The sequence below is a fragment of the Carex rostrata genome, chromosome 30 (assembly GCF_964058835.1).
Source record: "Carex rostrata chromosome 30, lpCarRost1.2, whole genome shotgun sequence".
Classification (NCBI taxonomy): domain Eukaryota; kingdom Viridiplantae; phylum Streptophyta; class Magnoliopsida; order Poales; family Cyperaceae; genus Carex; species Carex rostrata.
In genome coordinates this window covers 3,910,869-3,929,383 of record NC_135947.1, presented here as the reverse complement: position 1 = coordinate 3,929,383, position 18,515 = coordinate 3,910,869, and the positions used below count along the sequence as shown (strand labels likewise).

Genomic DNA, 18,515 nt, shown 5'->3' with positions numbered 1-18,515 from the left:
CACAAAACTCCTTTTATTTGTTTGTTTAAATTGCTTTGTTTACTTTTAGACTCTCAATTGGGTATTGAACTTACAAAACCAATTTTCAAACAAACCCCCCATTTACTTTTATTGCACTGTTTTAGAATTAATTAATTTAGTAAAAAGTAATATTTCCCGTTGTCTTTGGATCGATACCTAAACTACTACAAGGATAGGTTGTATGCTTGCAACTGACCTATTATTGTGTACTAAGATTTTATAAATTTAAAAGTGAAAAAGTGTATTAAATTGACCCATTATCCGATACCTAAAATACACACCAACGGCCTAGGTATTGATGGAGTTCCCTCAAAATGAGAGTGTTTTGGTTTATTTTTTATTTTTAATATGATAACAATAAAAGTTTCGGTGTAAAAAGACAATATTTTCAGTACTTGTGCTTCATGAAGCTTAAAATTTCAAAATGCAAGTTTGAACAACAATAAAGGACAAACAATTTTTCCTTACACTTTTTCCAATTTGTGAAAATTCCTCAGGCCCTGTTCGACAGTTATGTTTTACGTGGGATTTTGATGGGTTTCGGCCAATCCCATATGTAAACCCATTTGGGTGTTCGGTAGGTCCATTTTGTTTCCAAAATTTTCCGAGCATTTTTATTAATATCCCTAAAACAAATCAAAATTTTAAAAATGCCCCTGTCTCCCATTTTTTTTTAAATATGCCCTGACCGCCAGAATTACGGGCGGCCCATTCCTCTAGTGAGGCGCCACCCCCTGGGGCGCCCCACTAGGCCTGTGAGGCGCCACTCCCTGGGGCGCCCCATGCTATTTTTTTTTTTTTTTTTTTTTTTTTTTTAAGATTTTAGTATTTTGATTTGAATAATTTTGTGAAAAAAAAGTTTTCTTATTTAGAGTGTATGCCAAAAAATAAAATATTTGATATATTTATGAAGTGATGTCGTAAATATTTATAACTTTGAATTTTTTTGGTGAACTTTGATTTTATTTGTCAGTTGGATATTACAAGTCTAAATATAACACTAATTAAGGACTTGGGATTTATTATGGTTTTTATAATATATGTATAATACACACACACACACACACACACACACACACACACACACACACATATACATATACTAGTATTTTGATTTAAATAATTTTGATCTAAACAAGATTAGAGTGTATGCCAAAAAATAAAACATTTGGATATATTTATGAAGTGATGTCGTAAATTCATATAATATGCAATAATTTTTTTTTACGAAATTGATTTTCAGTGGTTCGTATAAAAGTTATACAAATTCAATTAATTTTATATATAAATATTTTCTTATAATTTTGAACGAAAATTTTAACTGAGAATTTTTATTTTTTATTATGTATGCATGTATATGTTGATGAATGTCATTTGGAGATGCAATATGTTGGAGATCTTTAACCAAGAGACATCATGTCATGGATCACATACATACTCTTTTTTTGATATGTTGGATCTAATACGCCTTAGTTTGTATGAAATTTTGGTCCAAACTAGATCATAACCAAGCATTTTGGCAATTTGAGCCCAACTTACTGAATTTTGGGCAAAAGCAAAAATGTATGTGTATCAAATTATAATTGTAGTATGGACCAAAGCAAAAATGTATGTGTATATGTATATGTATACTAATATTATTTGTTAGTTGGATATCACAAGTCTAAATATAACACTAATTAAGGACTTGGCCTTTATTCAAAATAGTAGTTTAGAGCTATTAAAATAGTATGTGTATATATGTAGCTTTGTATATGTATATATCACTAGTGGAGAACATACAATTAGTGTCGCCTTAAAAAACCGACACTAATACTTTAGTATCGGTCGTTTACAAAAACTCGACACTAATAATATTAGTGTCGGCTGTTTATAACTGGCCGACACTAATTGTTAAGTATTAGTGTCGGCTGTTTATAAAAAGGCGACACTAATACTTAACAATTAGTGTCGGCCATTTATAAACAGCCCACACTAATACATTAGTGTCGCTTTTTTATAAATAGCTGACACTAATACTCAGTTATTAGTGTCGCCTATTTATAAACAGCCGACACTAAAGCTATTCCAATTTCATTTTAAGTCCCGCGCACCTCTTTCAAACGCACGCTTGGGGTTTAAAACATCTCCTTCACTTCACTTCACGCTTCTCTCCGATCTGATCTTCTCAAACCTAGCCGCTTCTTCTAGGCAAATTCTAGAAGATGTGATGCAATATGGTCTTGCGCATGCTTCACGAAAAGGGGCGTAACTTTTGATCCGTCCGTCGGATCGGGCTGAAATTTTGACAGGAACTCCACAGCCCAAAACCGGATCAGAAACAAATCTATAGATTCGTTTCACCCATTTTCGGGCTCAGATTCGCGATCCGAGCCTTCCTTCATGGACTTTTGGACCTTTCTTTATAATTTGTGAGTTTTTAGGGTCTTTTATGTATCTTTTATGTATCTTTTATGTATTTTCTGTTTTAGGGTTTGTATTTAAACAGACGTCATGTCTTTTATGTATTTTCTGTTTTAGGGTTTGCACAAACCATTTATAAGAATAACAATAAATGAGCAATTTGGATGATATTTTATTTAGTGAGTGTTATTTGTAAATTAGTGTCGGTTTTTTAATAAATAGCCGACACTAAAAGTTAGTGTTAGTGTCGGTTATTTAATAAATAACCGACACTAATGCCTTACTTTTAGTGTCGGCTATTTACAAAGTATTAGTATCAGCCCGATTAGTGTCACCTAATGTCCAACACTAATACCCATAAACAGCCGACACTAATTCCAAGTTATCCACTAGGGTATATATATGTGTATGTGTATGTGTATGTGTATGTGTATGTGTATGTGTATGTGTATGTGTGTGTGTGTGTGTGTGTGTGTGTGTGTGTGTGTGTGTGTGTGTGTGTGTGTGTGTGTGTGTGTATGTGTGTGTGTATATGTTTGTGTGTGTGTGTTTGTGTGTGTGTGTGTATGTATATGTGTATATGTGTATATTATACATATATTATAAAAACCTTAATTAATGTTATATTTAGACTTGTGATATCCAACTGACAAATAAAATCAAAGTTCACTGAAAAAATAAAAAATAAAAAATCATAGTTATAAAGAATTACGACATCACTTCGTAAATATATCAAATATTTTATTTTTTGGCATACACTCTAAATAAGAAAACTTTTTTTTCACAAAATTATTCAAATCAAAATACTAAAATCTTAAAAAAAAAAAAAAAAAAAAAAAATAGCATGGGGCGCCCCAGGGAGTGGCGCCTCACAGGCCTAGTGGGGCGCCCCAGGGGGTGGCGCCTCACTAGAGGAATGGGCCGCCCGTAATTCTGGCGGTCAGGGCATATTTAAAAAAAAATGGGAGACAGGGGCATTTTTAAAATTTTGATTTGTTTTAGGGATATTAATAAAAATGCTCGAAAATTTTCTGACAATACATCCCATCTATTCATATTTCAATGCAAAATTCTGATCTAAACTTCCTGCACTCAGACATCATTCTTTATTTCCCATTCTCTCTCTCTCATCTCTCTCATTACTGTCTAGCCAATATCTCTCTCTCAATTCAATATCTACAGTTTTTTGGAATGAGTTATATATAAAGTGATCCTTCTTTAGTAAATGCTTGCTGTGGGACTAAACAAAACTCCAATCCGGAATTGGATTTATTTTTTTTCAACATTTTGTACATAATATATGAATATTCTTTTTTACAAATCATGCATAGCAGTTTTGGTACAAAGTATGAATACTCATTTTTTTAATACTTATTATTCAAATCGTGCCCATTTTTTTTCAACGTTTTGTAATTAATACTCATTATTTTTGCAATATTAATTAATACTTTTAAATTAAATAAACTAGTGAAAATTTTAAATACATGACTAATTTAAATTACATTATTACAAATTATAATAAAATAATAAGTAATAAGTAATGTTTATATTTCATAAAATAATATTGATAAGTAATAAGTAATGTTTATATTTTATAAAAAATAATAATTATAATATATAAGTAATGTTATGTCATTATTTAATCCATTTTATTTAATTGCATTATTAATAATTTTAGTAATAAAAAAAATGTTTAATATGAAGCATTTGAGAAAGAAAAATAAGATTTCCCACAACTAATTTCATTATACAACCGAACGTCCATTTCAGCACATTCCTATAATCAATTCCGCGCGTACTCCTCCCGTTAAGTTCCCACTTTTTCAAAAGTGAATTCCCATTCCTGTCAAATCCCAGCTCGCACAATCCCGCGACAAACGAACAGGCCCTTAAAATTTGAAAGTTTCAAAAATTAATGTCACGAAAATCAGTACTATTCATGAAAAAAAATTACTTCTTAGCAATTTAGAAGTGTACCATTTTTGTTTAACACTACAATGGTACACAACACTAGTTGGTTGATGTTTTCCAAATCTCAATTTTAGAATTCCAATCAGCTGGATTAAGTCATTTAATATGATTTACATATTGAAATATTACCAGTAATCAACTCATAAAAAAATTATTTTGTATTATTTATAGATAGGGAAAAAAATACTGCTTTTTAAAATTCTAAATCTTGTAATAGCATCATTTTCTCTCCAAACAATAATAATAAAAAAATCCAATAATTTAAAATTAATGAGATAAACTAAAAGAATGTGATCGTTAGACATATACTAGAGCCAAGAATAATTATTATCGAAAGAAAATATTTTTCCAGCACGATACTCCGTTTGTACAGAATTTCCTAGAATTCAAGCAGAAAACATTAGCTGGAGTATTTTTAGGGTGCATATTTCGGTGACCAAATGATTTTTTTTGTAAAAAGATGCGTTCCCAGTTTCCCTCCGCAACCCTTTTCCTCTTACCATGACCCGTTTTAAGTTCTTGTACCTTCGAAGGAATGCACATCCTCTGTATTAACTCCAAAGGAAATCTTTTGAGTCAATGAACCTCTACTATTCAATCTGTTTTAAGATTTGTATATAATAGATTTACACTAATATTAAAGGTCTTTTAAAGTATAAATAAAAATTGGATTGGTTCCGTTTAAAATCAGACGGTGTTGAGATTTATTAACTCAAAATATTCTCTTTTGAGTTAATGCAGAGGATACGCATTTCCTTCAACGGAGGTGATGATATTGACACTACTAATATCTTTATTAACACAACACTATCTAAATATTTTAATATATAGTCAAATTTATCCTTCATTAACTATGTCCTTAAAAACTGTATCTCTCATTCATTATTATAAAATTTTGTTTCCTTAATTTTTTTTAGAAACTAATATATTCTTTCTCCCACATACATTATTGTATGATTCTCTTTCTTTGAAAGTTAAATCTATAAATTAAATAAATATTTGATAATATTTCTTATATATATTTCATCATATTTTAATATTTTTAAATGAGTTTGGCTAATATAACATCAGTGTCATTTTAGCCTATATAATACCAACTCTAAAACTTATCAAATCGACTTCAAACGACTAATCCAAACCGTTCAAACCGATTTACATTATGAGTGATGCGTTTACATACAATTTTTTTTTATATATATTTTCGAGTTATTTTAATATCAAATCAAGCAGTAAAAATATTGAAAAATTAATGTATTAAAATTAACTTAAAAACTCACACATTTGACCGCTTGACTTAATACTAAATAAATTTGAAAAGTTATAAATTTTGCATGTAAATACACAACTAATGAAGTAGATCAGTTTGAACGGTTTGGATTCACCATTTGAAGTCGATTTGATAGGTTTTAGAGTTGGTGTTATATAAGTTGAAATGACACTGATGTTATACTAGCCAAACTCTTTTTAAATATATTATAAGAATGAAAGTTTTTATTATATTATTGAAATTCTATCAATACATACATTTATATTACCCAACTCCACAAGTATCTACTTAAAGAAAAGAAAAAAGTTATTTTGGCAAAATATTATTTTGTTGAAAATAAATCTATCGATACTAATCATATAGAAATTTCGTGAATATTATTTTTCCAGACCGGATCTTTTTAATTATTTTCTATTGGATATATTCATTATTATATTTTTTACATAATAAAACTTATTTGGTATAATTAGACCGAAAATCAAGAAAAATGCAAAATATTTGGTATATCCTTTAGATGAAGATTTCATATGCTATGTTGTAATATTTTGAAGATTTGTGTTATAATTAAACTTTTAATTTGTGAAACAATTATTTTGTTGTCAAGGAGGAATATATATACATTCTTTTTTTATATTTGGTTTTTGAAGTGTGGTGAGGGGAGAGGGTATCTGTGTTGCCTGTTCTTTATTTGATAAACAATGCTTTAATTTAGATAATAGAAGGTGATCCAAAAAAATCAGTTTGTTTCAGAAAAAAAAAGGAGAAGATGCAAAAAATTAAGGACCTTCTAAGAGCTTGATAAATAATAATATATAGAATAATTGATAGCTTCAATATGTTTTTTTTTTTCTCTCTCTGTGAAGAATATATCTTCTTCACATATTTATAAAGCATTTAAAAAGATATATAAACATTAAAAACTTTACTATTTAAGGGAGCAAAAAGAAGTAATTGCTTAACGAAGGGCAATTTTATCCATCAGATAAAAAAAATTGCATTGCGTTGTGTCAGTAACAAAATTTATAGTGTTAATATCAGCTCCCCTTCAACGGGTACATGACAATGATGACATGTGCCCATACAGCTGTTAACTAGTTATATCATTTCTTATATAAAATTAATCAAGCAAAAATGACAAATAACGTGAGGACAGTGACATAGAAGCAAGGAATTAATTAAAAAGGAGAAATTAGATTGCACAGCATTAATAAAGCAAGATAACAGATGTCCATGATCATAAAACGATCAAAATGCATCACACAATGCCGGAATTAGGAAACAGCATCATAATTACACATATATAATTATTTATTTCCGTTACTATCTCACAGCGATATCAAGTGAAATTACTCCACGTCTACGATCTCGAATTTACCATTGACGAAATCGTAGTGAGCGCCAATTATCTTAAGAGTTCCATTCTTCAAACCTTCTGTCACAAAAGGATATGTCTTCAGGTTCTCTACAGATACCTTCACAGCCTCCTGAAATTTTTCAATACTTTACATTAGTAATTAATTTTAAATTATTATATTCTTATTGTTTTTTCTATTTTACTTTTGGGGTGGAAGCAGAGTAATTTACGCAAAAAAATAATGATAATGATAAAGATGATGATAACTAGAACAAGGTATCAAAAAGGTACAAAATTAACCTTTTCACAGATGGAGCATTGCTCATCCAAGTCTTTGGAGCCATGCTCAGCTTGCACCTTTTCTCTAGCAGGATAACCTATCTTCACCCAGTCCTCAATAAAGTCACTGTTTATTTCCCAAAATCAAAGAACACATATTAAAATCAAAGCAAAATTTGGTAAAAATAATAGTGCTAAAAAATGATCATTAGTCATGATTCCTGAAGGGCCACGCGGGCATATATATACACAGTTACACAGGCCACAGAAAATCCGAGAAGAGGATGTGGCCCAAAGAACATTCTGGCCTTACAAAAGTGGGTTCGACCCACGTGACTCGATGAAAAGCAAACTAACAGTAGGCCCCATTTATCAGGAATCACTCCATTAATTGGGCTGGAAGCCTGGAACACTAAATTCCAACCTTTTGGGGAACGAAGGTTCATAAAGGACATAAAATAATTAATTAATTATCAATTAACTGCTCCTTTTTTCCCGTTTGCACTAGCTCCTCCCAATTAATTATATATGATCTACTTATATAAAGATAAGATAAGCTCTCCTAGTTATATGCATGTTCTCATAAAGGCCTATATTTTTCAATCTAATCATGCGCTAGGCAAGCAAGAAGATATTATATAATAATATATGTAGTTTTACAGACTTACGTGCTGTTGTTTCCATCATATTTGAAGGTCATGAGTCCCTTGATTCCACCACATTTGCTGTGTCCAATCACCACTAAAGACTCCACCTACACAATTCAATGAGATTCAAAAATCTTTTAGACTACTCAAAAAGTAGCTTGACCCTTTGAATGAATCGTATGAATTGTGCCTACTATATATAAACATGAAATGTATTATCGATACTTTCATTTACACACGTAACAATCAAGAACATTGATTTGATTTATCCTTCTAACCTTTTTCTGAATTTGGCCCCTTGGGACCATTTACAAATTGATGGGTTAATTAACTTATCTTTTTAATTGTCTCTTTCCGATGAGGTATATGCTTTAATTGCACCAGCAATATTGATTATGAACCTAACGTAGAAGCTAACAGCTAGCATATGTAAAAAACCGTATTTCATCTATTTAATTATACTACTGCCTAACGACCCAATTTTAAAAGTATAACAACAATACTATATTAAGATTAATTACAAAATATTACCTTAAGGTGAATAACAGCATACTCAATCGCTGATCCCATACCGGAGTACTTGGTCTGCATTATCAAAGTAACAATAATGATAAAATCAAATAATTAAAATGTATTCAATTGAAAGGAAGTTTTCAATATATATTTTTTTTTTAGTTTGCAAGGATTAATTACCTTGTCATAGGGAGGGACCATGTTGGCGATGTTGCGAATGGTGAAGGCCTCTCCAGGCTGGAAACCAAGTGTGACTGAGGGGCACACACGGGAGTCAGCGCAGGAGAACACCATGAACTGCCACAGAAAACCCAAATAAATTACCCTGTTATTCTTATTTAATTGAGCAATAGATAATTGTCATGTTGCTTTAATTTTCTAAGGAAAGCAAGGCAAGTTGCCATTAAGTCCTGCACGCGTACGTAATTTATTGAGAAAAGTTTCAAAATTAGCTGTGCAAGAAATGTCACTAAACAAATGATAAACCAGGGAAGAAAATAGCCGTTATGCCTTGAGTCAAAAGGAGAGAAAATTGAAGCCTAATTCCATGTACATATATATATTGCAAAAGCTATATTCTATGGGGCTAGGCTACTATGACATTGGTGTTATTTGAAATTAAATAACACCAACTTTTAAACCCTTAGATCTGCCTTGAGATTCGTACAAAATAAAGTGCTTGAACAGTAAAAGCGGATATTACGAATCTCAAGGCAGATCTAAGGGTTTAAAAGTTGGTGTTATTTAATTTCAAATAACACCAATGTCATAGTAGCCTAACTCTATTCTATGTACCAAAGTCAACTATATATTATTATCTTTATAACCTTTTGTCTTTGGGAAACATATAGAAAGAGCGACCTCTTATCTGACATGAATAATATTAAATGAAACGCGTAAAAATAGATACTGTCAAGAATTAATATGTGTATATTTCCTATATAGGAGCTAGGCTCTTTGTATAGGGCAATCTTAATTTGTCCCTCGCAGTTTCATAGGAGAAACGGATAAATTATTTGAATGAGACAAGGGACAGCGCACAGGTTCATTTCATGCTTAACTATTTAAGCAATATAAAAGAAAAAATGTTTTTAGTTAATTAAAATGCACAAGTAGATGCATCTATGGTGTAATTAATACAACTTTGATTTAGGTGTGAAAACATTGAAACAATGGAATCTGGTTTAGAGATCTAATTGGGTTGTTAGGGTGCCCCACTTTTGACCCGTCAAATACATCATTAGATCCAATTATTATTTTTACAGATTTTTGTGTGTTTCTTTCCATAAGCTACTATGAGTTGTACACAGTACATATATAGCAAAGTATTTTCAATATATAATAATCGTATGCATTTTATTTTCAATATACTAGCCATCTTGCCTAAGGCAACATTAACTACACTTTGAAAATATACCATGATCCATTTTATATATTAATACTAGAGATTTTAATAAAGAAAAAGAACCATGAGTACAACTTGGAAGCCACCAACTGTCAAAACAGAAATTAAATGCTAGCTAATTAATTCATATTGAGAAAAATAAAGAAGTTAGTATTATTTTTTTTTAAATCCAGATGACAAAGAAAAAACATGTTTGACCTACTTCATAGAAATGAAATCACATATTCAAAGTCAAATGTATATATGGGCAAAAGTTTGACTTCACCTTACATTTATGTTGATTTTTTTTTTAAAAAAAAAAAAAAAATAGGTGATATGTAGAGGCCTGTTTAGGTGGTGATAAGTATCACAACACAAAAGGGAGAAAAGCTAAAGAAAATGTAAAAAGTTGGAACGAGTCAGTTAGTTAAGACCTACCTCTCAGCTCCCACATATGGATAAAAGATCCTCTGCAACAATAACCGTACAGTAACAGACTCAGAGCCATTGATTCTGATCTCAACGATTGTTATTGCAGTGGATCCCACATGAAATCTCATGTGTATCGCTTTCTACTTTGGAGTAGTAGTCTAAAACTCTAATGACAATACTGGCGGGTTTTTAATGGTCCCCAATTTGGACGGTTGTTTTCTTTCCATTCAAATGTGGGCCCCACACGCGGGCAATTATTTCGGCACTTATCCTTTGTATAATTATTTTTTTATTTTGTAAATCTGTTGCAATAATTGCTTGCAAAATGACAGAGCATTGTTTTTTAAACAATAAATACAAAATCTGTAAACTTTAATTATATCTTGCGGACTTGCGGTTACAGAAAACAACGAAATATATTCAATGGCTCAATGCTCCATGAAAACATTTTTTTACTAAAGAATAAAAAAATGTTTGTCTAAGAATGCATGTGATGTGATGTCTGGATAGTCAATGCAATGCCAAACCGAAGATACCTTCCTTTCTTCCCCAGTTGATTTCGTTTGGAATCACGAGTCAACAAGAAATGAAAAAACAATCTAATTAAAAAAAATAGAAAAATAAAGATTTAGATCAGAGAAATGAGAAAATCACTACCTTGGGCCATTGTCCCTCCTTCAGCGGAGCAAACAATTCAGGGTTCTTGCTGTAAAATTTACGAAATTAAAATATCATAATCTTTACATACAGACAAATCAATAATAGAAAGAAAAGAAGAGAATTCGATCAATCAGCTTCCTTGAAAAGAAAATATTTCAAAAAAAATTCAGATATGTATATGCACTCACTCGTAAACCTCAGTCTTGAACTGTTCGAATCCGGTCTTCAATCTCTCCACTGGGTCCATTGTCTGTCATCAATTTCAGATAAATCAAAATTAAAATTCGAACTCAGATAATATTCAACCATCGAATAAAACAACAGCTCAAATGAAACTGATTGCAATAGCACAGATAGAAGAAGAAAAGGGAAAATCGAGGAATTGGAGAGAATTTATTGAGACGAGTTGAACCTTGATAGTCTTTGGGTCGTTGATGAATTGGGGGTGTTTTCTTTTAGGAAGAAGAGAATGAGATTGAAGAATAGTTTGAATGCTTCGTTGGAAGGAGGGGAACGGGGTATTATTTATAGGCGAAAACGTGGCATATACTCTCTCCCCTGAATCCCTCCTGATCCAGTAGTACTTTCATCAATTTTCCAGAGCCTATCTCTTCTGTCTGTTACTCCGTTAAATTTGTTAATTGGAATATTTGCAGATTGCCCCTTGTGGACTGTGAAATTATGAAATCAGTGTCTTTTAGTCTTTTAGGTGGGAATCAAAAGGTGTGCGCATGTTGATCCCTTCCCAATTGGCAAATTGTCATTTGTAAATTATGTGATAAGTTTATTCTTTCGAAGCTTTATTTGTAATTGCAATATAACTAGCTGAAATTATCAGGCGAATTATAAATTACAAAAAAATGGAATTTCCAAGTGGCAGCTCCTAACTAAGTAAATTTATTATTTTCTCGGGGTTCAAATGAATTTCTTTCATTGGAGTCTGGAGAACATCAGAACACGGACTCACGGTTACATAAGTCGAACGTGTGAAATAATTTACTGCGGTAACCTTGTAGCGGGCCACTGTGGAGGTTCAGCAGTGATTATAACCCGCTAGAGATTGGTGTGTTTGGAGAGAACTAATGATAACCTGAATAAAGAGAGATAAGTGGAGACTTCTTATATCTGTACGGAGCATAAATTTTGCTTTTCAGTCCCCAGTTGGGTAAACATTTTCACTCTTTGAAGACCACTTTCCAAATTTTTAAGGAGACAGATTTCCATTTGTATTTTTGCTCTGGTCATCTGCAGTGATTTTGCTGTGAATGATAACTTCTTACTTAATACATGTATATTCTTTTTGGGCAACAACTACAGTATATTCTAAGCCAATTCAAACAATATCTTTGACTTGTTATTGTTGTTTTCTGTTGTTCTGTTTTAGTAATATTAGATAGTGGCAATGGCATAGTTATTATACTGAAAATCCAATGTAACCGTTGGACTTGATGCAATAAACGGAAAGCAAATCAATACTTGATAATTTTTTCCTTTTTTGTTCGGATAATAAAATCCAATCCTAATTCTTTTCTAGGTATGTGGAATATAAGGAGTCCAATATATATTTATATGTAGGTTTTTTTATTTCACATTTTTAAAAAATAAATTATTTTTTGTCAAGTTTTTTAAAAAAGTATGTATTATCGCAATAATGATTAAAAAGATATGTATTATGGCTATACATTTTTTGCATTTATATAGTACTCTAAGATTACATTGAACAATTATTATTAAGTGTACTTTTTTATAATTCAGAAAATAAGTTTGGAAAAATCAAGACAACTGTTAATAGCTGAAAAAAATACACGAGAACTGTCAATAATTATGTTTAAATGGAATAAGTAAGTGTGCATCCATGTTATATATTCATGAGCAAAATGAAAAAGTGTGCAATTCAAACAGTTTCTGGAGAGTATTTAGGGAGTGATTTTCCGGAGATGATTATCAAACATGGACCTGATATCTGTGTGCACAATTGTTGACTGGTTGGTGGGTTCAATGACATGTGGCAAACTTGGCTAAGCTAGATATATCCTCATTTTTTATTTTTTATAGTACATATTTTATTTAATATACAGTCCAGTCAGAACTAATTACAGAGCCCTCAGTATTATTTTTCCTTCAAGTGTATACTTTTAATTATCATACTAATTTCTATCCAATCGTGTCCTATATAGTACCTTCCTAATTGTATCGGCTCATGATGACGGTTCTAGTTATAATAGCTAGTCCTCATCAATCTTCTAACAAATTCTAGATTTTTTTTTTGTTGCAATTTCTTATTTCATTAATATTTAGATATATTAATGAAATAAATTGTTTATTTTCAACTGATTGACATGGCGAAAGAAAGGGCCAAAGGGGGCCGGAGCCCCTACTTATTTTTATTTTTAAAGTAAAAATAAAAAATGATTGACACATTGAATATCAAAATGCAACATTGACTTTTGCAATCTATATATATATAGTATATTATCTCAATGTCCCAATCAATTATAAAGCGTCCATAAGTAAAAGTATGACATAAAAAAGGTGTAATGCATTAAAGTAATATGAATCATATACAATATGGCAAAAACTAAGTAATTTACGGTTTAATTTGGGCACTTTGAGTGTAATTATCAACTATATCTCGTTATGTAGCTATCTTGGTTGTATAAATTAGGGAACAACTTTCTAATTAATCTTGGGATGTAAAACAGAGAGAATTGATCATGAAATCATGTGATCTTGAGCTAAAAGAGGATTAAGTTACATGTCTCCTATATATATTTTGTATGATATTTTCATGTGGATTTACTGTTAAAGGAGATTAATTATCCCTAAACAAGCAATCGCTTCATTTCCCAAAAAAAAATTGGAGCTAACATAGAAATAGAACTAGCAATTTATAAAATAGGAAATAAATCTGCTACAATCCTCATGAGTGAATAGTAACTCTACAATCCCTCCTTTTCCGAATTCAACCGTCTATTTTTTGGAAAACGAATCTCAAAGTAACTTTTTTTTTCAAAACTTTTATGTGCACACATCTCGAAACAATTCAACAGTTGAATTCGACAAATGAAGAATTGTAGGGTTACTAGTCACTAAGGTTTGTAGCAGATTTATTTCCTGTAAAATAACATATAACAATGTTGCGTGTTTAGTATTAAATGTCATATTGAGATACAAATTTTGAAATGTGTATGATCATTATGCATTTATTTTAAGAGCATCAAATACAGGTAGCTTGGTCATTGCAAAAGAGACCCTAAGTTAGTATAATGGATGAGATCAGCTAGTGGGACCCATTTTTCCAGTAATGGAAGAACAACAGCTTACACGCGTTAAAATGCAACCGTCGCATTCAACGCTAAAAGAGACCAAACCCAAAACAATAACACATCTCATAGACTCCTATTGCATTTATGGTACGCAAAATACTATTATGTTTTTATTTTTGATGAAAAATACTATTGTGTTGGCGATCCCTATTGGTATACAGTATACCTAAGGTTATTACAGAATATTAATCATATATTAATTTTTCACCCATACGCATTGTGAGGAGATGGTTTTTGTGGCGGTGTAAAGCAGCTGCCATCTAAATTATGGTCATCATTTGAATCCACATGGTAGGGTTCCAAAAAAAAGGGAGCAGTTGACCATAGATTAGTTGGTCCATGATGAGCTCAAAATTCCATCTAAAATTTTTAGGCCTTAATCCATGCCAGAGCCATTGCTTAATTGCCTTTGTCCCCTAACAAATTATAAGGCCAGACAAGATTCAAGATTCCTTTTTTTTTTTTTTTTCTCTTTTCTTTTGCCGCATTTAGGCTGACTCATATATCGTTTTATCTTATTTTTATCTCTTTTTAAGAATTCTTCTGTGGCTTCTAAACATCGTTGAAAAATTCTCATTAGTAAATTATTTTTCTATATACATACTATATATTTTTATTAGATATTAATTTTTTTTGTAATTAGGATGTACATCTTTGACTTTACACATATCACTGATAACTTAACAGAAAATTTCCAAATTTTGTATCAAATCTTAAGATTTTTATTCCCAGTATACTATTTATTATAGCCTTATGTCAGGTGCCATTTGACCATTTTTTAGTCTTCCTTTTTTCGGGATGCTTATGTGCATCTTAGGAGGCTTTGATTTTCCAATGATATGCATGATCTCAACTCTAATTATTTCAATTATGTATATGATCTTGATTATCTTTTTAATGTACCTTACTTACAACATCCTGGTAACATGTATATTTTGTAGTGCCCATCTGTCTTGCACTGTCATTTTCTTATTTTTTTTAAAACTAAACTTCATCCATAAAAATAAGAACCTTGAAGAATTTAGAAATTAACTTCCATGCATTCAGGACAGCAAACAATTTTGTCAGAGCTTTAATTTTCTACAAAAGGATGTGACCATCTTATCTATTTTTTATGTATATATTTTCTGACAAATATATTTGATAGTTATCTATCCATGTGCCCATGTTGCATCACAAGTGGGGTTAAGTGTATAATACAATAAACAACTTTATACTCACATTTAATACAAGTATGGCAGCATTTTATACTCCCATTGTTTTTCCCTGTTGATGCTATGCATTAAAAAAATTGACTATACTTGTGACCAGGATGCTTCCAAGAAAAGATGAACTCAATTGGGCTGGTCCAAGGAATTTAACTTTTTAAGTGGGGCCCATCTTAAATGAATCAGGCCCAATGTATAATCTAACTATTTGAAAGTACAAATTTAGATTCACAATTCATATTAGAGATATCACCGGGTACAGTACTGTGTACGCCGAGGTGTTTTTAACCTACAGTCACATGCACGTTCCGTAGACAGCGAAGTGTGTGGACCATGATTGTAACATGGATCTATGGACCAGGGCCTAACAAGGCCCGGTCTATGCAAAAAATATAATGTTCTTCTCCTAGATTTTGGGAGAGTTGTACTACTAGTCTTAGCTCACAAAAGTTTTTCTGTGGCGCATTGTTGTGTAGGAAAATATATTACCATAGCTCAATGTTTCATGTTAACCACACTATTAATGTAAGTTTGAAATCGTACTTTTTTACATATTTATCGTAGAATCAGAAGAGTAAGTGCAGTTAATTATCCTAGAAATTGATTTTTGAAGAGTGTCATACACATGACTTGTATACAAACAACCTAGATAGTACAAAAAGATACTCCATTGTGCCATAGAGAAGAGGTACTTTTTTTTTTGAGTTGAAGCCCTTAGCCAAGAAGAGGTACTAGTAGTAGCAACTAGCAATAAGCAATCCAAATGCAGTGTGTACATTCATGTACTAAATATATACTAACAGAAACAATATAGTAACGTTCCTATAACAGAAACAATATAGTAACATTCCTAAAATGAGCTTATATAAGAGCAAGAAAATGATTCAAACAAAAGGGTTGGTGTATACTTACAACAGAGACGGTTGCTGGTGCGGCGTAAACCGGGGTGTTCCTGACAAGCCGGGGGCGGTATGGAGCAGGTGAAGAACTAGGGTTCAGACCTGAAGCAACGATAGTAGTGGCACGTCTGAAAGAGGTAGATTTGGCAATGTAAAAAGAAGGGCTCGCGACGGTCGACATTGTGCAGAGGATGTGAGAAATGGGTTGCTAGTTATAGTGCAATTAAGGCTAACACTAGGGGACCCCTTGTATGGATGAATGAATGTGACCGGATGGAAACGGTGTTATATTATCGGAAACAGTGTGATCAGATTTTGAAGGGGTGATAGGGAAATGTTTGGTTTTGGTTAGAGGTGTGAGGTTTGGCCATACATTTTTCGATGTTTAGTTTGTGACCAGCTAGTGAATTGGGATGAGATTTGGAGATAGAAAGGAAGCCAAGGACCAAAGGCTTGAATTGTGTTATTATTAGCCACACGGTGGAGGAAAGGTGCTGAGATGAGAGAGGAATTAAGGTGCCTTTAATTTTGTGGTAGGAGATTTTGTGTGGGTTAAAAAAAACTTGTTCATGGATGAGAGGAAGGGAAATAACCAATAAGAGATTTTTTCTTCTCTCTTTCTTTCTTTCTTGATTGATTGACTTATCATTTGATGAGGTTTAGTTAGATGGATAAGCTTTAAAGAGTAGTGTCCATGTAGTTGAACATTTATTATGGTTTTGTATCATGGGAAGTTTCTTGAAATTGTGTTCCTTTTCATTCCCATTACTTAGGAGTTTAATTTGGATTTGGCTTCTAAGTGTTAAGTAACTTTGAAGTTCATTAAATGTTTCACTCCAATTATTAAGGCTCGTTACATGATAACAAGCAATTTTAATTAAGTACATATCCGACCTACTTTTATTCAACCTCTGGTCCGAATTATATTTAAAGCTCCAAGTTTTTCTATCTTTTAAGCTTTCTCTATTGCTTCTTGCAAACGGTATCTAGTCAGGCGCGCAGTAAGGAAATTACAAGGTCCAAATTAAACATGTTTATAGAAAAAAAAATTGAAGGCCTAAGAAACTAATAATTAATTAAAGGAATTAATTTATCTTGCTGGAAACCAGAGCTCGGATGATTTCAGTATTGCCCTCCTTAACATGCTAGTACCAGCAGATCACATGACCGGTACATTGGCAATTAAACGTATTTAGATTTTATTACAACATTTAGTTATTGCAAACTTAATTATTGAGCTAGTTATTCCACTTTGATTTAGCACGATTGCAAGAGGAAATATTTTTTCAAGAAAAATATTAATTATATTAGAGAGAAAAAAAATGGGGTTTACAATATATATGCAGAAAAGCGGAGTAAAGTTTTTGAGTCCAGAGTAACATAATAAGTAAAACATGAAGAGTAAGGTGCAGTTACGGCAAAATAAGTTATACCACATTTTTAGTTTCAGTAATTATATATTCTGCTTGTAGAGCTTAATTAGTGTCAGAGTCAAACAAATTAACATTTATTTACGGATTTTTTTCCTTCTCATTAATCGATAATTTAAATTATAACTATAGTAACAAGTTCTAGCCAAACGAAAAATAACTTAAACTACCTTAGTTTGAAGTAAAAGACTTATTTGATTTTGATTTTTAAGTAGCAAACAAAATATATACGACCATGCATGATTAGCATATCCAATAATAATGGAATATGATAAGGTTTAGAATACTTTTGAATTCTCTAATACTTCGGTCCACACAGCTATAAAAAAGTAAAAAGACAATATAAGTTTGTGGGGAATTCTTATCTCTTAAAGTGGATAAGGACTATGAGGTTCATATATTATTGTTTTAAAACGGCTTCTCTTTTTTTCTTCCCCAGATGATCACTTATAACCTATCAATTATTTGATAACTACGTACCAAGACAAATAAAATAATGTAAGAAGTTATACTAGGATATATATATGATCGATTGAGGCTATGTATTTTACTATTCATAGCTGCATAGCTGCACATCGGTTCGCATTATGATTTTATATTTTTATTTTCAAAATTCAAACAGTCAATACAAACAATATTAAAAACATTAATTATTTCGATATGAAAATATGCTCAAACACCAAATTTTATATATTTTATAAAGATTTTACTATATTTTTAC

The 18,515-nt window shown here is 31.5% G+C and overlaps 1 protein-coding gene and 1 long non-coding RNA gene across 3 annotated transcripts; one reads left to right on the top strand and one right to left on the bottom strand.

Annotated features, from left to right (window-relative positions):
• Positions 1–6,833: 6,833 nt before the first annotated feature.
• On the bottom strand, positions 6,834–17,037 carry LOC144547089 (carbonic anhydrase, chloroplastic-like). Of its 2 annotated transcripts, none has more exons than XM_078295694.1 (8): positions 16,378–17,037; positions 11,120–11,181; positions 10,929–10,977; positions 8,636–8,752; positions 8,474–8,527; positions 7,964–8,049; positions 7,317–7,422; positions 6,834–7,146 (listed from the first exon to the last, which is right to left on the bottom strand). In XM_078295694.1, exons 1-8 carry the CDS (start codon positions 16,543–16,545, stop codon positions 7,009–7,011), a joined length of 780 nt encoding a protein of 259 aa, XP_078151820.1. In that variant the 5' UTR covers positions 16,546–17,037; the 3' UTR covers positions 6,834–7,008. The 2 variants fall into 2 exon arrangements, with proteins under 2 accessions (XP_078151820.1, XP_078151821.1); XM_078295695.1 differs by lacking the exon at positions 16,378–17,037 and adding an exon at positions 11,344–11,591.
• On the top strand, positions 15,885–16,507 carry LOC144547090 (uncharacterized). Its single transcript, XR_013508999.1, has 2 exons — positions 15,885–16,153; positions 16,194–16,507. It is a non-coding gene; the product is annotated as an uncharacterized LOC144547090 (long non-coding RNA).
• Positions 17,038–18,515: the final 1,478 nt, after the last annotated feature.

Bases quoted from the DNA above. Each gene is read 5' to 3' on its own strand.
- LOC144547089 (XM_078295694.1), bottom strand. From the start codon at position 16,545: ATGTCGACCGTCGCGAGCCCTTCTTTTTACATTGCCAAATCTACCTCT. The intron at 10,978-11,119 runs GTGAGTGCATAT...TAAATTTTACAG, and splicing joins TTCAAGACTGAGGTTTACGA to CAAGAACCCTGAATTGTTTG. The intron at 8,050-8,473 runs GTAATATTTTGT...TGAATTGTGTAG, and splicing joins ATGCTGTTATTCACCTTAAG to GTGGAGTCTTTAGTGGTGAT.